This window comes from Myotis brandtii, unplaced genomic scaffold (assembly GCF_000412655.1).
Source record: "Myotis brandtii unplaced genomic scaffold, ASM41265v1 scaffold64, whole genome shotgun sequence".
NCBI classification, from domain to species: Eukaryota; Metazoa; Chordata; class Mammalia; order Chiroptera; family Vespertilionidae; genus Myotis; species Myotis brandtii.
In genome coordinates, this window is record NW_005370460.1 from 1,030,965 (window position 1) to 1,051,894 (window position 20,930).

The window sequence follows — 20,930 nt, forward strand, 5'->3', positions numbered from 1 at the left end:
GAGTGCTATTTTGAATCAAGAGCCAATCTTCAAATTTTGTTTTTTCACATTGCGACATTCATCTTAAGAGTAGTACTTCATATTTGTATTTTTACTTAATTTTTTTTTTATTTTTTACTTTCGATCATTTTTGCTTGGTACCTTCAGTATTCACTGAGTGCTTAGTGAAATACAACTTGAATTATTGTGCCATATTTAATATCTTTGAATAGTAATCAGCTGCTGAAAGTAGTATCATCTTATTTTATTAAAATAACCCAATTACCCAAAAAATCTTATTACAGTAGAAGCTTCCTTGCCAGAGTCTGATTTTTAAAGCATTACAATTTGTTTCTTTTCGTAGTAACTTTGTATGGAGTCTTTACAATCCATTTCTCTCCAAACGTGCCGTCTCGCTGCCTGCTGCTGGAGCTCCTGGACGTCAGCGTTTCAGAGTTGCTCTTATACTCCAGTCACCAGGGCTGTTCCATGTGGATGATACAGCACTGTGCCCGAGACGTGCTGGAGGCCCTGGCTTTCCTTCATCGTGAGGGTTATGTCCATGCAGACCTCAAACCACGTAACATACTGTGGAGCGCAGAGAACGAATGTTTTAAACTCATTGACTTTGGACTTAGCTTCAAAGAAGGCAATCAAGTAAGAAATATGTTCTGTCCCCCCCATTAGAGTCTAAGCTAAATGTCTTTAAATAGCAGAAGTGGTTTAGTAGAGGCTTAAGAGATAATTTCTAACTTCAGTGATGAAATTCCTGGGGGTGAAGCAAATACAAAAATTTTCATTGCCTGCATGGAAGAAAGGCCATGTGTTTGGGTCAGGTCGGGGGAACTAGTGTTAGGAGTAATTCACCTGTAAAATGCTTTTTTCTTCTTTGAGCATTTGGTTACTTGCTGAATTATTGGTGTGTGCAGTGTTGGGCTCCTGGGAAAACACGTGTGTGGGTTCTGGCAAACTCCCCATTCATCTTGGTTTGTCAGCTCTTTGCAGTGCCTTTATTTATTAGCAGTGTCTAGCGGGCAGGAGAGGCTGCAGAAACCAGGAGCTGTCTGGAAAGGATGCAGCTTGCCACCTATGAACTGAAGAATTAGGGTAGCCAAGGACTGATTGTTTTGCATTCACAGTGGTACAGGTGGGTGGGTGGATGGAAAGTGAGCAGTTTTTTACTGGTTGTAATGTTTACTCTTCTTCTTTAGGATGTGAAGTATATTCAGACAGACGGGTATCGGGCTCCAGAAGCAGAACTTCAGAATTGCATGGCCCAGGCTGGCTTGCAGAGCGACACAGAGTGCACCTCGGCCGTTGACCTGTGGAGCCTCGGCATCATTTTACTGGAAATGTTCTCAGGAATGAAACTGAAACACACCATCAGATCTCAGGAATGGAAGGTAGCCAGCGCCAGTGCTTTGCTCAGGGTCCCTTGTCCCAGTTTCAGACTCTGAGGCTTATAGTGATTCTTGGTGAGGACTCTGCCTCACGCCCCCCATCCCCCACTTCCTGCACGGTGGCTCCTGACAGCTGCTCCTCCTCCCACAGCTGCAGGCGCTGCTAAGCATCATGCTCACTGTGCCTGGGCTCAGGCCTGGTGTGGAGTCAGTGTTGGAACGACTGCCTCTTCCTGAAGAAGCAAAAGGGATTTCTTTTGTTTAGTAACTTAGTTATACTGCTTTTAAAGTAATACAGCAGTATGTTATCAGTTAAATGCTATTCTTTACATTATGTTTACAGTTAATGCAGTTGAAGTATTTTAGTGCACAGCCTCATTGAATTCTGACAACTCTGTGAGGCTGGTCAGAGGGATATTGGTTACTCTGTTCAAATGAACCAGAGACTCATGTGGAAAACCACTGGCTCTGGGTCATATGACTGTCCTCCCACCTCGGGCTCTGCCCACCGTCCTGCACACCTTCCTACTCATCTGCCATGTGCACTTTCCTGGTAATGTGACTGCTGCTTACAACATGGTTTCTGTGGGAACAGGGACTGAGTTCCAAACCTCTGACACAGGAGTGAATTTTCTATGTGTTCACAAGTTAAGAATTAACCTCAATATGTCTTCAAACACATTCTGGGGCTTTAATGTTGTGATGATGTTAGTATCCTTCAGGCTAGAGGTTTGGTAAATAGTACAATGTTTAGGAATTACTGGTTTTGATATTAAACATCTGATACAGAGTGTGTGGTTGTTGGGCCGTTAGGAGTAGCAGCTCTTGGAAGGAATGTTTTAATCATCAAAAACATGCTGCCAGGCGAGTAAAGCCAGTACCACTCTTTGTCATTGGTGCTCCCCGCAGCCGGGAAGCCAGGTACCTTCCCTGGTGTCAGTGCAGGTCAGTCCTCCCAGGGCTTCCACTGTCTAAGCCTTTGGACTGGTTCTGCTTGGGCCAGAGCTGATCAGAACTGGGCCCCAGTCAGGCATTTTGTGGTGAAATTTGGAGGCATGATGTGTACTTAATGGAATCCCCAGTATTCACCTCCTGGATAAAAATATCTTTACATATTTCATCACTTTCTCTGGAGGCAAAATTGCCAAGTGAGTGTGAGCGTAGGCTCTGAAGTCATGCGATAAGGTTCAGATCTTGCCTCTAGATCTTACTAAGCTAGTTATTTAGGTTCACGAAACCATGGTTTACTTTCTGTAAAAGGAGGATAATCCTGTTAATAAATGGCTAATATGCAAATCGACCGAATGGCGGAACAGCCGGTCGCTATTACGTGCACTGAACACCAGGGGGCAGATGCTCAACGCAGGAGCTGCCCCCTGGTGGTCAGTACGCTCCCACAGGGGGAGCGCCGTTCAGCCAGAAGGCGGTGGCAGGAGCCTCTCCTGCCTCCACGGCAGCGCTAAGGATGTCCGACTAAGCCATCAGTCAGACATCCCCCGAGGGCTCCCAGACTGCGAGAGGGCGCAGGCCAGGCTGAGGGGAAGAACCCCACCACCGCTCCCCCCCCCCATACACGAATTTTGTGCACCGGGCCTCTAGTCCTATATAATAAAAGCCTGATATGCTAGGTGTCCGACAGTTCGACCAGTCGCTATGATGTGCACTGACCACCAGGGGTAGACACTCTGGTAGGTTAGCTTGCTGCTGGGGACTGGGCAAGACAGGCCAGACACGTCCTGGAGCCTCCTGTGGTCCCTCCCCAGACCTGATTGTGCACCAGTGGGGTCCCTTGGCCTGGCCTGTGCCCTCTCGCAATCTGGGACCCTTTGAGGGATGTCGGAGAGTCAGTTTTGGCCTGATCCCTGCAGGCCAGGCATATGTCTCTAGAGCAGTGGTTCTCAACCTTCCTAATGCCGTGACCGTTTAATACAGTTCCTCATGTGGTGACCCCCAATTTCATTGTTACAAATTGAACATAATTAAAGCATAGTGATTAATCACAAAAACAATATGTAATTATATATGTGTTTTCCGATGGTCTTAGGCGACCCCTGTGAAAGGGTCGTTCGACCCCCAAAGGGGTCGCAACCCACAGGTTGATTGGGGTTAAAAAAGAAATGCCTAGTTCTTAACATGTGTGTGCCTGTGGGCATTTAGGAACTTTAGTGAACATGATGCTGTCAGGTCTTTTTACTCATGTACATACTTCCACGGTACTCGGAGAAATAGTACGTCCCACAAGGGTTTAGAGCAGTGGTACTCAACCTTCTGGCCCTTTAAATACAGTTCCTCATGTTGTGACCCAACCATAAAATTATTTTCGTTGCTACTTCATAACTGTAATGTTGCTACTATTATGAATCGTAATGTAAATATCTGATATGCAGGATGGTCTTTGGCAACCCCTGTGAAAGGGTCGTTCGACCGCCAAAGGGGTTGCGACCCACAGGTTGAGAACCACTGATATAGAGTGTGAATAATATAACAAATGCAGTTTTTAATTCGTGCCTTATTCTCCTGGATAATTTATTTTATTTCTATCTGAAACCAGCTGCAGACTCATCACTGAGACAGGGGCTCACCCAGCACAACTGCATTTTCTCACTTCACGTTGAGCTGCATTCTCATGTGGTTACTTTGTTGTTTGTTTGCTTACTCACCCATCAGTGGGTGTTGGTAGCAGGCCAGCTGCTGAAGCTAGGACACAAATGATTCTCCACAAAATCTCTTAAGGTCGGGAGTTCGAGGAAGGGGGGGTTTCTGTTGCATTGGACTTAGCAGCTAGTGCCTGGTACTTCAGGAAATACTGACTGGATTAAATAACCAAAGGAAGACTCTTCTCCCTCGTTTTAGGCAAACAGTTCTGCTATCGTCGATCACATATTTGCCAGGAAAGCAGTGGTGAATGCTGCAATCCCAGCCTATCACCTGAGAGACCTTATCAAAAGGTGCGTCACTTTTACTTCAACTTTGCTATTCACTGAAGAAATATACTTATTTCTGGTTTGCTTGATCATGTGTGCCACGCTCAGCACGGCCAGGGGTGAACCTGAGGGGGGGGCAGTGAAGGATTAAAGAAGACAGAAAAGGCAATAAAGCTGGGGCTAGGTGGGATACTGCTCTCGGATGGAGAGACAGCGCCACAGCCTGCAAGCTGAGTCTTTATTTTATAGCCAGATTCCACGGGGCGAAGTAAGGGCCTGGTCAAGATGGTTACAATGTTCTTGCGGGTTTCGAATCTACTCAGTTACATGCACCTGAACTCTATCAAGCTTTGTTCTGGCAGCACTAGCTGCACCTCCCACAGCCCACCTCCCTTAGCCACCTGGGACCACCGGTTCGGACCATAAGGTCAAGCTTACAACTATCGCCTTTGGCTGTAATTGTGCTGGGAGGGCTTTGCCCTCCAAGCTGGGACTTGCACGTGGCTTTGCCATGAGGGGACTGTGCCCTCTCATTAGTCCGAGGCTTGAACCTGTCCAAACACTGTAGCCGCTCTCCACAATGTAGAGGTTATTCTCCCTTAGAAATAAAACCTACTTGAAACCTGTACAGGCCAGCTTCTTATGAGAAACATAAGTGATCAAGTCTTTTACTAAACTTATTTTCAGAGGGACATTCTTTTGTTCAAGAGGAGTCCTAGGGAGCAGGCCTTCCTGGCAGCGGAAACGGGTGATGGGCCGTGTGTCTTTGGCCTCTTGTAGCCCTGGCTGTTCTATGTACTTAAAGAGTCTTTATAAACTTAATGACTAAGTTTGTTGTGGACTACCAAAAAGAGGGTTCAAGTGAGGTCATTATGTATTATACTTTAAATATTACCATTGAAAACTGTGGGGACAGAACAGTGTTTCTGATTCCTAAGTAGATCCAATCACAATAGATATATTAAAATAAGAAATAACGTGTATTATCAAATAGTTGATTTTTCACAGTTCTAGCATTTATGGTCCAGAAATGAATAAAATAGTATGCTGCAAAAGGGTGGGTCTCCTGATCAAGTCATAGTATTATTGTTTGGAATATTGATCCTATAAATCTTCCAATTAGGTGTTTGTGGTTTTTGTTTGTTTTATAGGAACTGGAGGTCTGCCCTTCAGCCAGTTTCCCCCAGTGGTAATTTCTTCCATACCTGTCACGCAGGGTCAGACCAGAAATGGATGTTATAATCCATGGACTTACTTCCATTGTACCAGCTTTTCTTGTGAGACGAATTAAGTTTAAATAGCAGTTAGTAGGTTAGTATCTGATGTCCGACATCACATGTTGCATTTTATCTTGAAAAGAAGCAGTGTAATGCCCTAGCCAGTTTGGCTCAGTGAATAGAATGTTGGCCTGCAGACTGAAGGGTCCCAGGTTCGATTCCCATCAAGGGCCTGGGTTGTGGGCTTGATCCCCAGTAGGGAGCATGCAGGAAGCAGCCAATCTCTGATTCTCTCTCATCATTGATGTTTCTCTCTCTCCCTCTTCCTTTCTCTCTGAAATCAATAATATATATTGATTTATGTATATATATATAAGTAGCGTAAGATTATAGTATAATGGATTCTGTACAGATGAAACTGATATACTATTGTACGCCAACTATAATTTTTTTAAATGGGAAAAATTATATAATGGATTCTTGCTTGTAAGTCAGATCATCTAAGTTCTAGTATTGACTGCAATTTTTTAAATTATACAACTGATACTAAATTTGGAAGCTACAGAAAATTGTGACGCGGAAAATAAAATTGTACGCCCTCTCTAGTGTTAGCAGTCGGTGCGTTTCTTCTCGGTGTTTTCTTGCGTACGTGGTTATGTGCCCTGGCGTGTTATTTGAACTTCTCTGTGGAATTACACAGACACTGAGAACAAATGTGCAGCCCAGTGGGTCCCTCGGAATCCCTTTGTCCACCGTTTAGGTCAAGAAACAGCTTTGAGGTCGCTTGCAAGTCCCAGGTCTCCGTCCAAGCCTCTTCCTCTTCCCCAAAGTAACCACTGCCCTGACTTCACGCTAATTACCTCCTCGGTTCATTGCCGTTAATAACCCAAGTGTGCATCCTTAGACACTATGGCTTAGAGTTCTTCTAAAAAGCAGGCCCTTTAAAATCTGTCTGACTCTAAAAAGTCTGTTTCTACCTCCTACCCCCTCCCGTGTTTCTGTTGAACAGCTTGGGCTGTTGGCTCAGCGCAGTTGCCCCCATCTGAACTTTGCAGGTTGTGTTATGTGGTGTAGTTTAGCACAGTTCTCTGTTTATTTCTTGTAAATTGGTTGTATCTAGAGGGTTTGAATTTTGAAGTCGTTTTTGGCGGGACTGTAGATGGCACGGTGCTCTTTCACAGGGAGGCACCTGGTCACTGTCAGGTCCCATTGTCTGGATCTTTGGTAGGGGGGTGTTCTCATTCTGTCACCTGTCCTTCCCATGGTTAACCAAACAACAGGGAAATGCTTGATTCTCTCTCTCGTTTTCGTAATGTGGCAATGCCCCGTCATCCTCCAAAGGGATCATGCCTTCTTTGGAACTTAAAAGTATCATTATGAACGAGTGGGTTTCAATATATCTGACGTGTATTGGCAGTCTTCTCATCGGAGCTGTGTCCTGGCTGCGGGACGGAGCCTCTGCAGGTGGGCTCTGGCGGACCTCGTTATCATGTTCTGACAACTTCCTTGCTGTGACAGGCTGTTCTCAGTCACCTCTTACATGTCCTGCCCAGACCTGGAAGTAGCCATTTCTCCAGGAAGCCTGGTTTCTTTTAGTAGGGAGTGGTACTTTAAAATCACAGTCTGAGTATTAGATATCCTCATTGGTACTGGATGGCGTTGTGTCTAGGCCTTTTAAGGGGACAGACGCAGGACAACCAATAATGTCTTCTGTTTTACGTCTCTATCTCCTTTCTTCTGTGTCAGCAGTTGTGGCTCTAAGCACAGAGGGGATGCAGAATTAGAATGTTTCTTACCCACTCATTTGCTTTGTGTACGAATGGAATCGCTAAAACAGCCTCAGCACAAGGACGGCCATTATCTCGGAGCGGTGGCTGAAAGCGCTGTGTGCTGGGCTTTCCCGTCCTTCCCCCATTTGAGTAGCACTTGTATCTGCACCAGCAGGTCACATGGCCGCTGCGTCCTATCCTCTCTGCTCTGACAATCAAGTTGCTCTATATTGTTGTCATTGCTACCAAGTTGCTCAAATTTGACAACATTCAGAAACCACCTCACTACTACCCTTTTTAATTGTATTATTCAATCTGTTTAGCTTTCCTTTCACTTAACGTTATAAAGTGTGGATCACTTTCTCATGTATTTATTAACCTAAACAAAAACATTTTAAGTTGAAATATATTGTGCCCTAGGTTTGTATCATGATTTATTGAACCATTTGATTATAAATGGCATCTCCGTTTTCACATAGAGGAAGGATTCAGTGGTCACTCTCAGGGGATCAGGGCTGCGATGCACTAGTTTTGTCGTCAGTGTTTGCATTTCCAGGAGACTGATGATGCTCTGTGTTTCAGCATGCTGCACGAGGACCCGGGCCGGAGGGCGCCCGCCGACGTGGCTCTGTGCAGCCCCTTCTTCAGCATTCCTTTTGGTACGTTGTGCATGGCTCTGTTCCTTTCTGGGTTGTTGGAACTAATGTATATTTCCAAGCTCCCCTGCCTGGTGTTCATCCATGTATTTGGGGAGCTTACATCTGACAATGTCATAACAAACCCCAACAGCCCCTCACATCGAAGACCTGGTGATGCTCCCCACCCCGGTGCTGAGGCTGCTCAATGTGCTGGACGGTGACTACCTCGAGAGCGAGGAGGGGTACGAAGGTCAGTGCTACCTTAGCTGGCTGTTCACGTCTTTCTTAACAGGTCTGCCGGGGACCTCTCGCCCCAAGATTCTCAGCGCTTCCTCGTCTATACAGTGAGGATGTTGAATTCTGTGATTGCTAAAATGCTCTCACTTTTTGATTCCTGCTATAGACTGTGTCCCCCAGAGTTCCTGTGGCAAAGCCCTCGTCCGCAGTGTGATAGTATTTGGAATTGGAGCCAGTTCTGGTAAATCTGAGGCAGGTGACATGCAGAGGGCAGAGCTGCACTTGAGCCTGTCAGGACTTGGCTGAGGCTGGGGGTGAGGAGCAGCCAGAGACCTGGCTGAGGGCAGGTGTGGCGTGGTAGAGAGCGGCCAGTTGTTTGGTGTGACTGCACCATAGGATATTTATTGGGGAGCAGTCAGTTTGCTGTGTTGAAGGACTTGAATTTTATCCCAGAGGTCGCAGCCTTGGAACATAAGCTTGCACAGAGCTCTGGGTCAGGCCCAGAGCACTCCCTGTTCATTGTTGAACGAGGCAGGAGCCATTACAGGTGTCAGGGAGGAGGGACTCAGACTTACGCTTCCCTACAAGCATTCTGGAAGCACAGTGGTGAGTGGGCTACCCAGAGCCAGACTCAAAATGTCATTTTCTTTGTGGAGAGTCAAACCAGTGCAGGCAGGGCTACCTTAACTACCCTGTTTCCTGGAAAGTGTAAATCATTTGACAACGCTGGGCTTTGCATAGTTATCTGACAAATGAAACAAAGATAATTTATTTGAACCTGTGACGGTTGTTAGTACCTGTAGCCTCGACTTTTCAGGACATCTCATCTGAAAGGAGGGCCGAGCCCTCAGCTTTGCTTTAGTCAGGCCCTTAGGGTGCAGTGGTTCTGTCTCCTGGTAATTTTCATCTTTACAAAACTCCGGCGTGGCTCTCTTGGGTAAACCTCAGGTAGACGACACCTGCTCTTTGCTATTTCACTGTGCAACCCTTTCTTTATGCTCCTAAACGCACCGAGTGTTTTAAATGTTGTTTGAATGTAGACACTGAGTCTTAGTGTTTAAGAGTCTCTCATGAATGCCTTTGTTTTGATTGGAAGGTCTTCATTAGATGACATGGAATGAGGTTTGGGTGAGCTTGCTTAGTTACCGTGTGGGGTAGTCTGTCGTCTCGGGGGGGAAGGGAGTGAGATTCAGATCTTCCTGTTTAGACCAAAATAAATTCTCAATCAAGTGAAGATGAAAATATTAAAAAACAAAACATAAGACAAAGTAAGGGAAGGAATAGAACAGGGCTGGAAGGAAAAGGAGGGAGGGAAGGAAGACAGGTGGGAATAAAAGAAAAAAAGTTAACTTAAAAGTCATGGGAGATTTTTAAAAATAATATTCCTGGAGCAGGAAAGGCCTCTTACAAGTTCATCACAAAACTCAGAAACAGTAAAATGGTAATGCAACAAATTTTACCCTGAGAAAGATTAAGACAAGTAACAATCTAAGAAAAAACAGACACAGCTCTTATCAGAGACAGAGGCCCTGTTAACCCACCCGGGAGGCAGTGGGCGAAGGACACGGACGGTCCCCAGGAAAGGGTGTGCCAGAGTATCTCCCGTGGATTTTGTTCTCGTTTATTGAAATGCTCATTAGAACCCACTGTGATGTCCGTGACCCGTCGTGTTCACAGTGGGAACATCCTTGATGACCCTCTGTGGGGTCAGTACGGAGGTCACTGCAGAGAGTTCACGTCGGTAGGACTATGAAATGTGATGCTAACAGAATCGATTCAGACCACGTGACCTAGCAGTTCCATTTCTAGGAAGGCAACTTAGAAATATGCAAATGAAATGAGACCTGTGCCAGCTTACCTATTATAGATTGTTTAAATGTTGTTTGAACGTAGATATTAATCTGCTTTTGAGCAGTAGGAGGCATATTTAGAGACTTGATCAACCATTCAGAGGGTGAAATATCACACAGCCACAAAAACAAACAAGAAATTCATATAAGGATTTTGAAAGATCTTAAAGATTCAGTGTTAAGAAAGGGCAAGACTGGAATTTTTCACTTAAAAACATCATATTTGCTTGTAGGAGCTTATGTTTATGGAAGAGATGATCATGCTTGTTGACTTCAGGGAGGGGCCGGAATGGAAGCTGGGAAGGAGGAGGAGGACTGCTACTTTCAGATTTTGGATTTTGAATCATTCGGATGTATTAGCTATTCAAAGTGTTAAAATACAAAAAGAAAACTTTTAAATATATGAATTTATATTACACTTAAGCTTAATTTTCAAAGCTATAGAGAGCGATCTCATGACTTAAATATGGATTCCTGAGTTCTTTGATGATGTACATTTTTTGAATAATGGATCTTGTTGTTAATTACATTGAGTGGGGCTGTGTTTGGACACACAGATGCTGTGGAAGACGTGCGGGAGGAGTGCCAGAAGTATGGGCCGGTGGTGTCGTTGCTGGTTCCCAAGGAGAGCCCTGGCCGGGGACAGGTGAGAGGCGCTCTCCTCACTCGTCAGTGCGAGACGACTGCAGTTCGCTCCATGGGGTTTCAGTTCTGCAGAAAATGTAGACGAAAACGTTGCTGGAGGTTATGAAGTTTTCATTATGGAGGCTTTGTTTTCTGTACTTTTTCATTTTTTCCCGAAGTTCTATAACAGGGGTCCTCAAACTTTTTAAACAGGGGGCCAGTTCACTGTCCCTCAGACCGTTAGAGGGCCGGACTATAGTTTAAAAAAAAACTAGTCGGCTGCTAAGCAACAGGCAGCGGCGGCAAAAACACCTGGCGGGCCGGATAAATGTTTTCGGCGGGCCGCATGTGGCCCGCGGGCCGTAGTTTGAGGATCCCTGTTCTATAATATGCATACATTTATCAGTTAGTATTTGTTTTTTAAAAAGCATTAATCTTCTTTTGAGCCATTGAAAATGGTGACACCAACAGAATCATGTGCAACTCTGACTCAGGTTCAGTACAAAAATATTTTGGCCCGATTTTGTTCTAATTGAGTAGAGTTAGAAAACCATTTAGGTTATGTTCTGATCATAACAGAATTACCAGCCATCTGAGTTCCAGTCTTTGTGGCACTTCTTAGTTGTTTTTTTATCTATAAAATGTATGGGCTAAACCTGGGATCACAGAGTTTTCCTTAGAAACTGTGATTTTAAATTAAATTATATGGCAAAGAAGATAGGAGAAGTCTTCCTTCTGTCTGTAGTATTTTTATTTTCTGGAAAACTGAATATTGTTTTACCATCTCAGTTTCCCAGCCTGCACACCTTTGAAACATGCTCTGGGAAGTTCCTGCTGGGCCTGTCTAGTGCACGGGGGCCGTCTAGTGCATGGGGGGCCGTCTAGTGCACGGGGGCCGTCTAGTGCACGGGGGCCCGTCTAGTGCACGGGGGCCATCTAGTGCATGGGGGGCGCCTAGTGCACGGGGGCCGTCTAGTGCACGGGGGGCCGTCTAGTGCACGGGGGCCATCTAGTGCATGGGGGGCGCCTAGTGCACGGGGGCCGTCTAGTGCACGGGGGGCCGTCTAGTGCACGGGGGCCATCTAGTGGGCCGTCTAGTGCACGGGGCTGTTTTGGACACTGAGCTATCTCAGTGGGTGTGGAGGAGTCAGAATGGGAAAGAGAGCTCGGGGTGGAGGGCGCTGGTAGGTGTGAGGGTCAGTGCGCCCTCAGAGTGGGAGTGGGGAGAGCAGGTGAGATCACAGAGGTGTGGGTTGGCAGGCTGAGGAGGGAGGCTGAAGGTTTTGAATTGAGGACCAGTGTGGTCCAGACCTGACCCGGGAAGCAGGAGGAGCGTTCAGGTGGGTGTCCTCACCAAGGTGACAGGAAGGAGGAGTCTCCTGCGAGAGGACACGCGCGCTGAGACGCTTCCCTGGAGTTTCCGTGGGAGGAGTGACAGTCACTCACTAGCCTGGAGCCCCAGGTCTTAGCTCCTTTCGGGTTTTGAGAATGTTTGTGATCCGGTCCCTCATCCCCTGACCTGGTTCAGCACAGAGGAGCCTGTCCCCCAGACGGACAGCCTCACAGGCGCTGCAGCCCTCTCCGTGGGGACCACACACCCAGTACAAGGACAGGCCAGGAGCACCTCAACCAGGTAAAGCCACTGCCACCTTAGTACACACTTCTGTGGTCATGTGGAGCCAGCCTGTCCCTGGACTTGGGAGCACTTCCAGGTTGTAATGGTGTGAACTGTACACCCACTTTATTTCTGCCATCAGTTCCGTGCCAGAGAAAAGCTTTGTGCCAGAATAGGGTCAAGCACCCAAACAAGTTTTCCAAGTCAGGATATTGAGTCCTCCATCCTACACCCTCTTCAGGTTTTTATGAACCACACAGTTCCTTCATCTGACACGATTCCAGCACGCAGTCACCAGACATCTCGCGCGGCAGTGCCGGGGTCCTTGACCTCCGTCCTCATTTATTTTTTAATTAAAAAACAATCCTCCTCTGAGGATATGTTTGTTTTTTTAATTATTTTTAGAGGGAGGGAGGGAGGGAGGGAGTGGGGAAGGAGGGAAGGGGAGAGAGAGAGAGAGAGAGAGAGAGAGAGAGAGTGATATGAGATGAAACATTGATCGGCTGCCTCCTGAATGCACTCTGACCAGAGATCAAACCCGTAACCTTTTGGTGTATAGAATAACGCTCCAACGAACTGAGCCACCTGACCAGGACTCCGTCTTGATTTCTTTCTTTCTTTCTTTTTTTAAAATACGTTTTTATTGATTTCAGAGAGAGGAAGGGAGAGGGAGAAAGAGAGAGAAACATCAATGTGAGAGAATCATCGATTGGCTGCCTCCTGCACGCCCCCTTGCTGGGAATTGAGCCTGCAACCTGGGCATGGGCCCTGACCGGGAATTGAACTGTGACCCCCTGGTTCATAGGTCGATGCTCTACCACTGAGCCACACTGGCCAGGCTCTATCTTGATTTTTTATTCTTACTGACTCTCAGGCCACCTCTCCCTTCCTCCTGACAGTCACTTTGAAGGTGATGTGTGCACCACCCAGGCAGTTCCTGCCGATATTTCCAGTTATTCCAGTCTATGCCCTTGCTCATGGGGCAGCATTGACACCTTCTATGTTCTCGTTCTGACCATGGGGGAAGGAAGCAGGGGGAGGCTGTGGGACAGTGTTTATAAGTCCACAGTAGTGGACAGTGATGTCCTCTGCCTTCACATGCACTCATCACTCACCCAGAGCAGCTTCGAGTCCTGCAGGCTGTGTGCGTGCTCAGTGCCTGCTCAGGTGGCCGCTTCTCCACTGTGTTGAACTGACCTTTCCTGTGCACAGATGTGTTTAGGTGCCGAATACTTACACTGGCACAGGTGCCTGCAGTGCCCACACAGTCCCCGCCGTGCAGGCTGCAGCCCATGCCATCCAGGTGTGCGGAAGGGCCTGTGCTGTTTGCATAGGGAAATCGCTCACAACTCACTTCTCAGCACATGCCCTCACTAGGCAGAGCAGGACTGTGTTTGGAGTCGCCTCCTCTTTTCGTGCCTGGAGGATGCTACGCCCTGCGGAGGTGACTGCTCTGTCCAGGTGGGAAGGGCTCCTGCGAGATGGAAGTGGCTGCCGCCTGAACTGCTGCGTAGACCTGATTTTAGGAAAAGGTGCAGATGAACGTTGAGAACCTAGAAACTGATTTCCTTGCACTGTCGCTTGCTGCCCTGTGGGAAGTAGGTGCCGTGCCCGTGCTAGTGCGGTGGCTGGTCCTAGTCTCCTGGCGACCGAGGACATGCCGTTTCAGGCGGTTTCTCCTCCCTGGGACTCCGCTTCAGGTCAGACAGCACTTGGGAGCAGTGATGCCATGTCCTCCTCCAGGCTTAGGTCGGGTCAGATGCCCTGGAAAGGGAGGTGACCTTCTTTCCTGCAGTCCTGGCATCCACACGTCTTTCCTCTTTCCCCCGACAGTGGCTGCCTCGGGCGTGCTGAGGGCTCTCGGGCCTGCCGCCTGTCTGGCCATCCTGCACTGCCCGGCACTGCTCTGCGAATGGCACGAGGCTGTATGTCGTCACCCAACTGGACTTTGTTGGATTTTCTGAATCGACTGAGCTCCAAGGGAGCGTTCTCAACCTTGCTGCTCAAAAATGTGGTCCACGGGCCGGCAGCATCGGCCTCCCCGGGGCTCCGGTGGCCACGTGGGGCCTCGGCAGAAATGCCCTGAGAGCCTGGTGGGAACGAGGCCATGTGTTCTGTCTCCGCAGGTCTTTGTCGAGTACGCGAATGCTGGGGACTCCAAAGCCGCTCAGAAGCTGCTGACGGGAAGGCTGTTTGACGGGAAGTTTGTCGTGGCTACGTTCTACCCGCTGAGTGCCTACAAGAGGGGGTACCTGTACCAGACCTTGCTTTAATCAGCAGCCTTGGGAGACGTCCTGCGTCTCCGCTTCCATTTTCCGGTTATTATATTCCACCCAAATGCAGGAGCACCCCTTCCCGCGGGGGTGGGGGGACACCTTGTACATTTGTTTCACCTGCTCACGGGCAGCTGTTGCTCAAGCAGTGACTGCACTGCAGACATGGGCCCCGCGCAGGACGGGCCTCTCCCCATCCCGGGAGGGTCCCTGCTGCGTGCAGCCTCGACACTCATTATTGCATGTGATCATGAGTCGGGAGTGACGGGCCGTGCCCAGCGAGCATGGACACGCTGTTGGAGTGGTGATGTCTCCTGCACAGCACTCCTGTGTCGTCCATGTCCTTGGCGGGCTGGGAGCTCCGTGACGTTACCTCCTTGTCCACACTGAGTTACCATCGGTCCAGAAGTCCTGTATTCGAATATTCCTTTAAGGAGCCTGCAGTGAGCCTGGCTACAGGCTTTTAAATTAAGGCTTTTAAGCTGGAAAGCTGATGCTTGATGTTGCACAACCTGATGTCTGGCGTGTGCTCGTGTGAGTGCAGGTGGGGGAGTTAGAGAAAACCTGGGTCGGTCCTTTTCCTGTGAGTCCTGTGAGCTGATCCCGCCCACACCAACCCATTCCCCACACAGCATACCTGTAACGTTCAGGATGTCAGCTTGTTTGAGAGTTGGCCTGTCTGATGGAAGGTAAATGAGAAACATTCCTGAGAGGCTCAGAGCAAGTGAGTCTAGACTGGGTTCCATTGAAATCGCTTAATTTAGTGGTTGGATCAGAGGGAAAGTTCTGCCCCGAGCGGCTGCCTCATTCCATCTGCGTTAGACCCGGGTGAGCTCATCTCTGCTGAATCTCGTGATCACTGCTGGCTCCCTCAGAGTGTTCTCCCTGCATGACGGGAACTGAGTGGCCAAAAAGAACAAGCTCGATGTTCAGTGAAAGCAGAAGAAGAAGCAGTGGGCACAGGGTGGGTGACGGGGGTTCTACTGTCTGCTCCCTCCTTCCCTGGCGGAGCCAGCGCCTCGCCCTCAAGGTCTGAAGTCAGGAAGGTGAGGCCGCCCAGATGGGATTTGGAAGGAAGGAAAACTGCACTGAGGTCGGGGACACGGGGTCACGGGGTCACGGGCTTCCTGTCACTTTACTGCAGATTGTCTGTAAGGGTTTAAACTTAGGGAACCTTTATAAAGCACTGATTATACAAAAAGTAGTCGTGTACAGAGTATGACCTTTTTGTTTCCTTTCCTAAATGAAATTGCTATTTTGTTTTTTTCCTAAGGAATGTTCTTGTGTGTCTTGCCCACTGGAGCTGTGCAGGCCACCGAGAGCCCCGAGCCCCAGCGAAGCTTAAACTTCAGAGGGGAGTTCTGGGACCTGTGCAACAGCGACTGTCCCATAGTTCAGTTGCTTAGTCACCAAATTGTCTAGCCTCTTAGTGTGCACTCGGAAGCCCAGTTTTGCGTAGAGGCTGGTCCCGGGGGAAGTCAGCGGGTCCGCACGGCCCTGCGGAGGAGGAACTCTTCCCTGTGCCCTTGCAGAGGCCAGTTAGTGGTTTGATTCCAAACACTAATTCAAGAGAATGAACCGTACGGTGGGACCTAAGCGGTCCTGAGACACATGTTTGTGCGGGTGGTAGCTTCCCTGGTGATGAAAAACCTGGTCCTTCTCTACCTGCCGGTGAACACAGTACAGGGGGATTCTTTTCGAGGGCAAGCATTCTAGGTGAGCACTGAACCTCGCATTCCCCCGTCCTGACCACCAAAACCCAAGTCCTTAGAATAAATGCTGCAGTGGCTTCTGGCAATGGCTGCCTATTCCGCGCTGCGTCCTACAGCGCTCCTCCGTTCTCGTCTCAGTGCTGTGCATGCAAATATTTGTGTGGTGTTTAACACACAGAGTGTCATACAGAAGATGCTGGTAGATTATAAGGGAGCTGAGGGAATACTTGGTGAGCCTAAGTACCATTTATTGAATTAAATATTTTATATTAAAGCCACAAAATTGAAAAAAGATGCCTCCTATGATTTAAATTATTTCCTAGCTCTTAGCCCATTACTACCAAAGACATTTGTATTCTTCTCACAGGATCAGAAATTCAGTCTTAGTATCTTCTTAAACCTCAACCAAATATTTTCAAAGATGCCCTTTTCATGATTCATTTAGGGTGAAATATATGCACAGATTTAGATCCTTTGAAATTATTAAAAACCTAGAAATTTTCTTTTTGAAAGGTGAGGGGTCATGTCACTTAACCCCAACCCTTTTGGGAAAATTTGATCTCAGGTAGTTTTTCTTTGCTGAATTAGCATCTGTGCTTCCTTCCTTCTCCTCCCCGCCCACCAGTTTCTTTTTCTTTGTTCATGGTTTCAAGGTGTGTTTTTGCCCAGACAAAGGCCTGTAAATTGGTTCTTCTGTGGTGTTTTGGTTGTTTGGAGAGAGATGTTGAGGTTGGCAGGTAGCACTTTCCCAGCTTCGAAGCGTCTGTAAGAAGAAGCATCAGGCTGCACTCGCCCTTGAAGGAGACTAGAGACTCCTGCAGGGGAGGCTGCCTGTGGGCCTGGTGTCCCCTTGGGCCCGTCCTCCCCGCAGCCCTGAGAGCTCCCTCTGCTGGGCCCTGATCAAACTGCGCCCTACACCTTGGTCCTGGAGCACACACTGCCAGCTGCTGGCATGCTGGCTTTCATTCACTGTTGTAAAGTTCCATTGTACTGGGTTTATATTTAACCTTAGAGCAAGTTTATTTTAAGGAATGCTGCCAGAAACATTGCTGCGAGTGGGGGAGACTGCCTGCCTGAGGCGGTTTTCTCTGATTACCCAGCTTTCACCTGCTTGCACTGGCCACCCCTCCTGAAGGCCACAGCCCTCACCTGGCTCAGGGCTTGAGTTTACTGATCAAATGCAGGTCCCTGACACTTTGGCATCAGTTTCTTTTTAGGTCTTATTTTTCACTTACCATTGGTAGGCCCGTCTTACATAATTTCTGCTACCAGTGACACCTGGCAGGGGGACGTTGTTTTTGATAATTTAATGGAAACCAACACCATCATAACTGATAGCAGTTATAACAGTTTGTTTCTGGGTGAGAGAGTGGGGGAGACGCTCAGGAACCGAGGCTGGCATGCTGGGTGCGGCTGCGGCTGTTCGGGGGGCGCAGGTGGGATCACATCGGACTTAGTCTGCAGGTGAGCAGGTGTCCGAGGTTTAAGCAAGTGCCTTGTTTCCTGGAAACACTGACACTCTTTGGGCTGGAAGCTTCCCAGGTGGTGACAATGAATGGCACCCCTGGCTTTTCCTGGAATAACCTTTGGGTGGAGTCACAGTAAAAAGTCCAACGTTTCCTTGGTTTACCTTTTCGTGTGTGTGTAAACCTATTCATGTTTAACTTCCCCCAATGTTACACTTGCTGGAAAGCCAGAGCCACCTGGTAGCATCTGGTTCTTCCTCGGGTCTAGTTCCATGTCTACACTAAGCTCCCCGAGTCCTGCCCCGCTGGCTCTGACGCAGCTCATGTCGTTCTTGTCCAGGGGGCACCTCCAGACCAGCCCGGGGGCATCTTTCCCAAGGTGCTCAGTGACCCCTTCCCCTCCAGAGGGTCGTCTTTCCACGTGAGTGGCGTGCTGGCTTTCTCTGAAGACGAAACACTGCATCTCCCCACAGGGAGCCCGCTGAGCCTCCCGCGTCGGGACGAGCGGCACTGCCAGCAGCAAGGGCACAGGGCCCCTCGGTCTCAGCACCAGCCTCCAGAGTGCTTTGCTCAGTTAGGTCAGCTCCCTTCACCTGCCAGGTGCACCCTGTCTGTTAGCTCCTGTTTCATGTTTGACTTGTTTAAATTGTACAATGACCAGTAGGTTCACAACAATGGTGCACAGTTGACAAGTGCTGTGAATATTTAAAAAGGCAAAGCAATTTTAACTATTTCTGCTGCAATTTTATAGGAGCAGGTCTGTAAAAAAAAATGTACCTACAAGCCAAGAGCACTGAGTTTTTTTATTTCGCAGGGGGACCTCAGGTGACGGGCACAGCCTGTGCTCTCCCACAGGAAGTTTTCGCCGTCTCCTGCAGCTCAGCGCTTGGCTGTTCAGCACTGCTTCTGCGATGACTGACGCTTTAAATTTGCTTTACTTGTGCTTGTTAGAGAGTTGTCATAACCATGACAGATGTGTTTGTGGCACCGTGAATGCTGGCATTCATGGGAAACTTCTGCCTGCGTGGTCCTTCCCACGGGGCCCAGTGGCTGGCACGGCGGGTGTCCTAGCGACACCAGAGTTCCCTGAAGCCACACGTGCTTCATGATGGGGGTTCCAGCACTTTCACTTCAAGGCAAAGAGCAGCATTCTGTCTTATTTGCCTATGACCATTAGTCCTCGTGCAGAATAGAGCTTATTTTGTTAATGAAAATAAGTCACATTCGGAATAAGAAGAAAAACCCAACCGAATTGTTAGTTCTGTTCCTTTTTGGGAAACCTGTGTAAACACTAGAGCTGTTTGTTATCAGAAACACGGATCGTCAGCAAGAGAATTATTTGTAGGCACTTTCGTACCCCAATTTGGATTGTCTTCCGCTGCTAGGTGATCCCCAAATAGTGCGATGTCAGGACGGGAGAGCTGCCCGCCCCCCCCTCGGTCTGGTGTGCTCTGCAGCGGTTACTGTGCTGCGTGGGCGCCAGAGCTGCTGTGGGAGAGCAAGGAAGAGAAAGATAAGAGGCAGCAACAGTGATGAGGGCACAACTGCTTCCTGGCTGGTGTCGGTGACCTTCCATGGAGTGTGTGACTGAGAGGTGTCTTTTTTGAGGTCCGGTTTGGGGCCTGTAGCATAGTCCGTTACCTTCCTGCACATTCCTCTATTGTTCACCCAGAAAATTCTTTTACGTGTGTGTGGAACCAGGTTGACTACCTTGTTCGATTTGTCCTCATTTTTAAAATAAATGTTTGGAGCCCAGCTTTTGTGCGTTCAGTGCACGTCCACGCTCATGTAGGCCAGGGATAGACTGCCCCGGGGCGGCCAGTCCCACGCTCCCCTGCAGGTGGGGCCAGTGGGAGGGAGCAGTGTTTGTTCATGCGAAAGCTGAGCTGCACGACTGCACACCTGCTTGCAGGGGCCGAGCGGCCATCCTTCCCGCAGGGCAACGCCCCATCCTGCGCTCTTTGGGGGAAATCTGAGGTACCCTGACAGTCCTTTATGTGCTCGCCACCGCATGCAGTCGGGTGGGAGGGCTGTGCTCACGATGTGAGCTCCCTCTGTGGCGTGTGACTGCTGGGCCACAGGCGGACACCCCGAAAGCCTGTGGGTTTGCCCTCGCTGAGAGCTACTGGAAACGGCGTGCTGCTTCCGGGCCATAGTCTCTGTTCCTGGTGACGTCTTGTCTGTGAGTTGTTTTTCAGGACTGAGTGGGACTGAATGTCGCTGGGATCGGTGCCGAGAAGTTACTTCTCAGATCCCTACATCGATTTCTACTCGAGTCTTAAAGCTGTTTTTCTTGCTGAGTAGCAAAGAGCCTTTATTTTCCACTTTCCTACGTACCGGAAGTATGGGCTCTGTGTTGCTGTTGAGTGTATTGTGTGTAGTTTTTGCTGACAACTTTTGTGAACACAAATGCCTTGTTCAGTTTTGTTGTAAACTGACGCACCATGAGATGCACTGTTGATATGCTTTCTGATGTCTGTTTGATAAGGGTGGTAAAATAAAGCTTAAAAATAAAGGAATGGCTTCGTTATTTCAACTCTTTCTGTATTTAGTGTAAGTATTCATGTTAGATTCTTTCTTTTTTTAAAATATTCACAAACGCCAGTGGAGTCTCATTACTCATGGATTTTGTATTTTTTTAATTTTATTTTTAATATATTTTATTGAGTTTTCACAGAGCGGAAGGAGAGGGATAGAGAGTTAGAAACATCAATGAGAGAGGAACATCGACTCAGCTGCCTCCTGCACCCTCCCCACTGGGTATGCACCCACAACCAAGGTACATGCCCTTGGCCAGAATCGAACCTGGGACCTTTCATTCCGCAGGCCGACGCTCTATCCACTGAGCCAAACTGGTTAGGGCTCATGTTAGATTCTTACTTTGGACTCTAAAGAGACAGCAAATAGTTTCTGTGAAAGATTATGTGGCCTTAAAGTTAAGAAATTGGTTTTTTAATTCCTTCTCCTGCGTAACATTGTGACTTGAAGAAGCGCAGTCCCCGGTCCCTTCGCAGCATGAGCGCCCTGCCCTGCCCCTGCTGAGCAGACGCCAGTTCACACGGGCTTGGGACCTGCAGTTCTCTGTTCTCGGTTCCACAGCAGGTGGGGATGGGCGGGCTGCAGCGTGGGGCCACTCACTGCTTCCACGGCGTGTCCCATAGCTGCATGTGCACTTTATAATGTGTAGGATGTTACATATGATGTCCATGTGTGTGCTTCAGTATCT

The 20,930-nt window shown here is 48.3% G+C and overlaps 1 protein-coding gene across 3 annotated transcripts; it reads left to right on the forward strand.

Annotated features, from left to right (window-relative positions):
• Positions 1 to 324: 324 nt before the first annotated feature.
• On the forward strand, positions 325 to 20,219 carry UHMK1 (U2AF homology motif (UHM) kinase 1). Of its 3 annotated transcripts, none has more exons than XM_014528552.1 (8): positions 325 to 636; positions 1,191 to 1,382; positions 4,233 to 4,327; positions 7,872 to 7,948; positions 8,079 to 8,177; positions 10,572 to 10,660; positions 12,167 to 12,271; positions 14,380 to 20,219. In XM_014528552.1, exons 1-8 carry the CDS (start codon positions 469 to 471, stop codon positions 14,524 to 14,526), a joined length of 972 nt encoding a protein of 323 aa, XP_014384038.1. In that variant the 5' UTR covers positions 325 to 468; the 3' UTR covers positions 14,527 to 20,219. The 3 variants fall into 3 exon arrangements, with proteins under 3 accessions (XP_014384038.1, XP_014384040.1, XP_014384039.1); XM_014528554.1 differs by lacking the exon at positions 14,380 to 20,219 and adding an exon at positions 14,087 to 14,122; XM_014528553.1 differs by lacking the exon at positions 12,167 to 12,271 and having other exon boundaries at positions 327 to 636.
• The last annotated feature ends 711 nt before the right edge of the window (positions 20,220 to 20,930 follow it).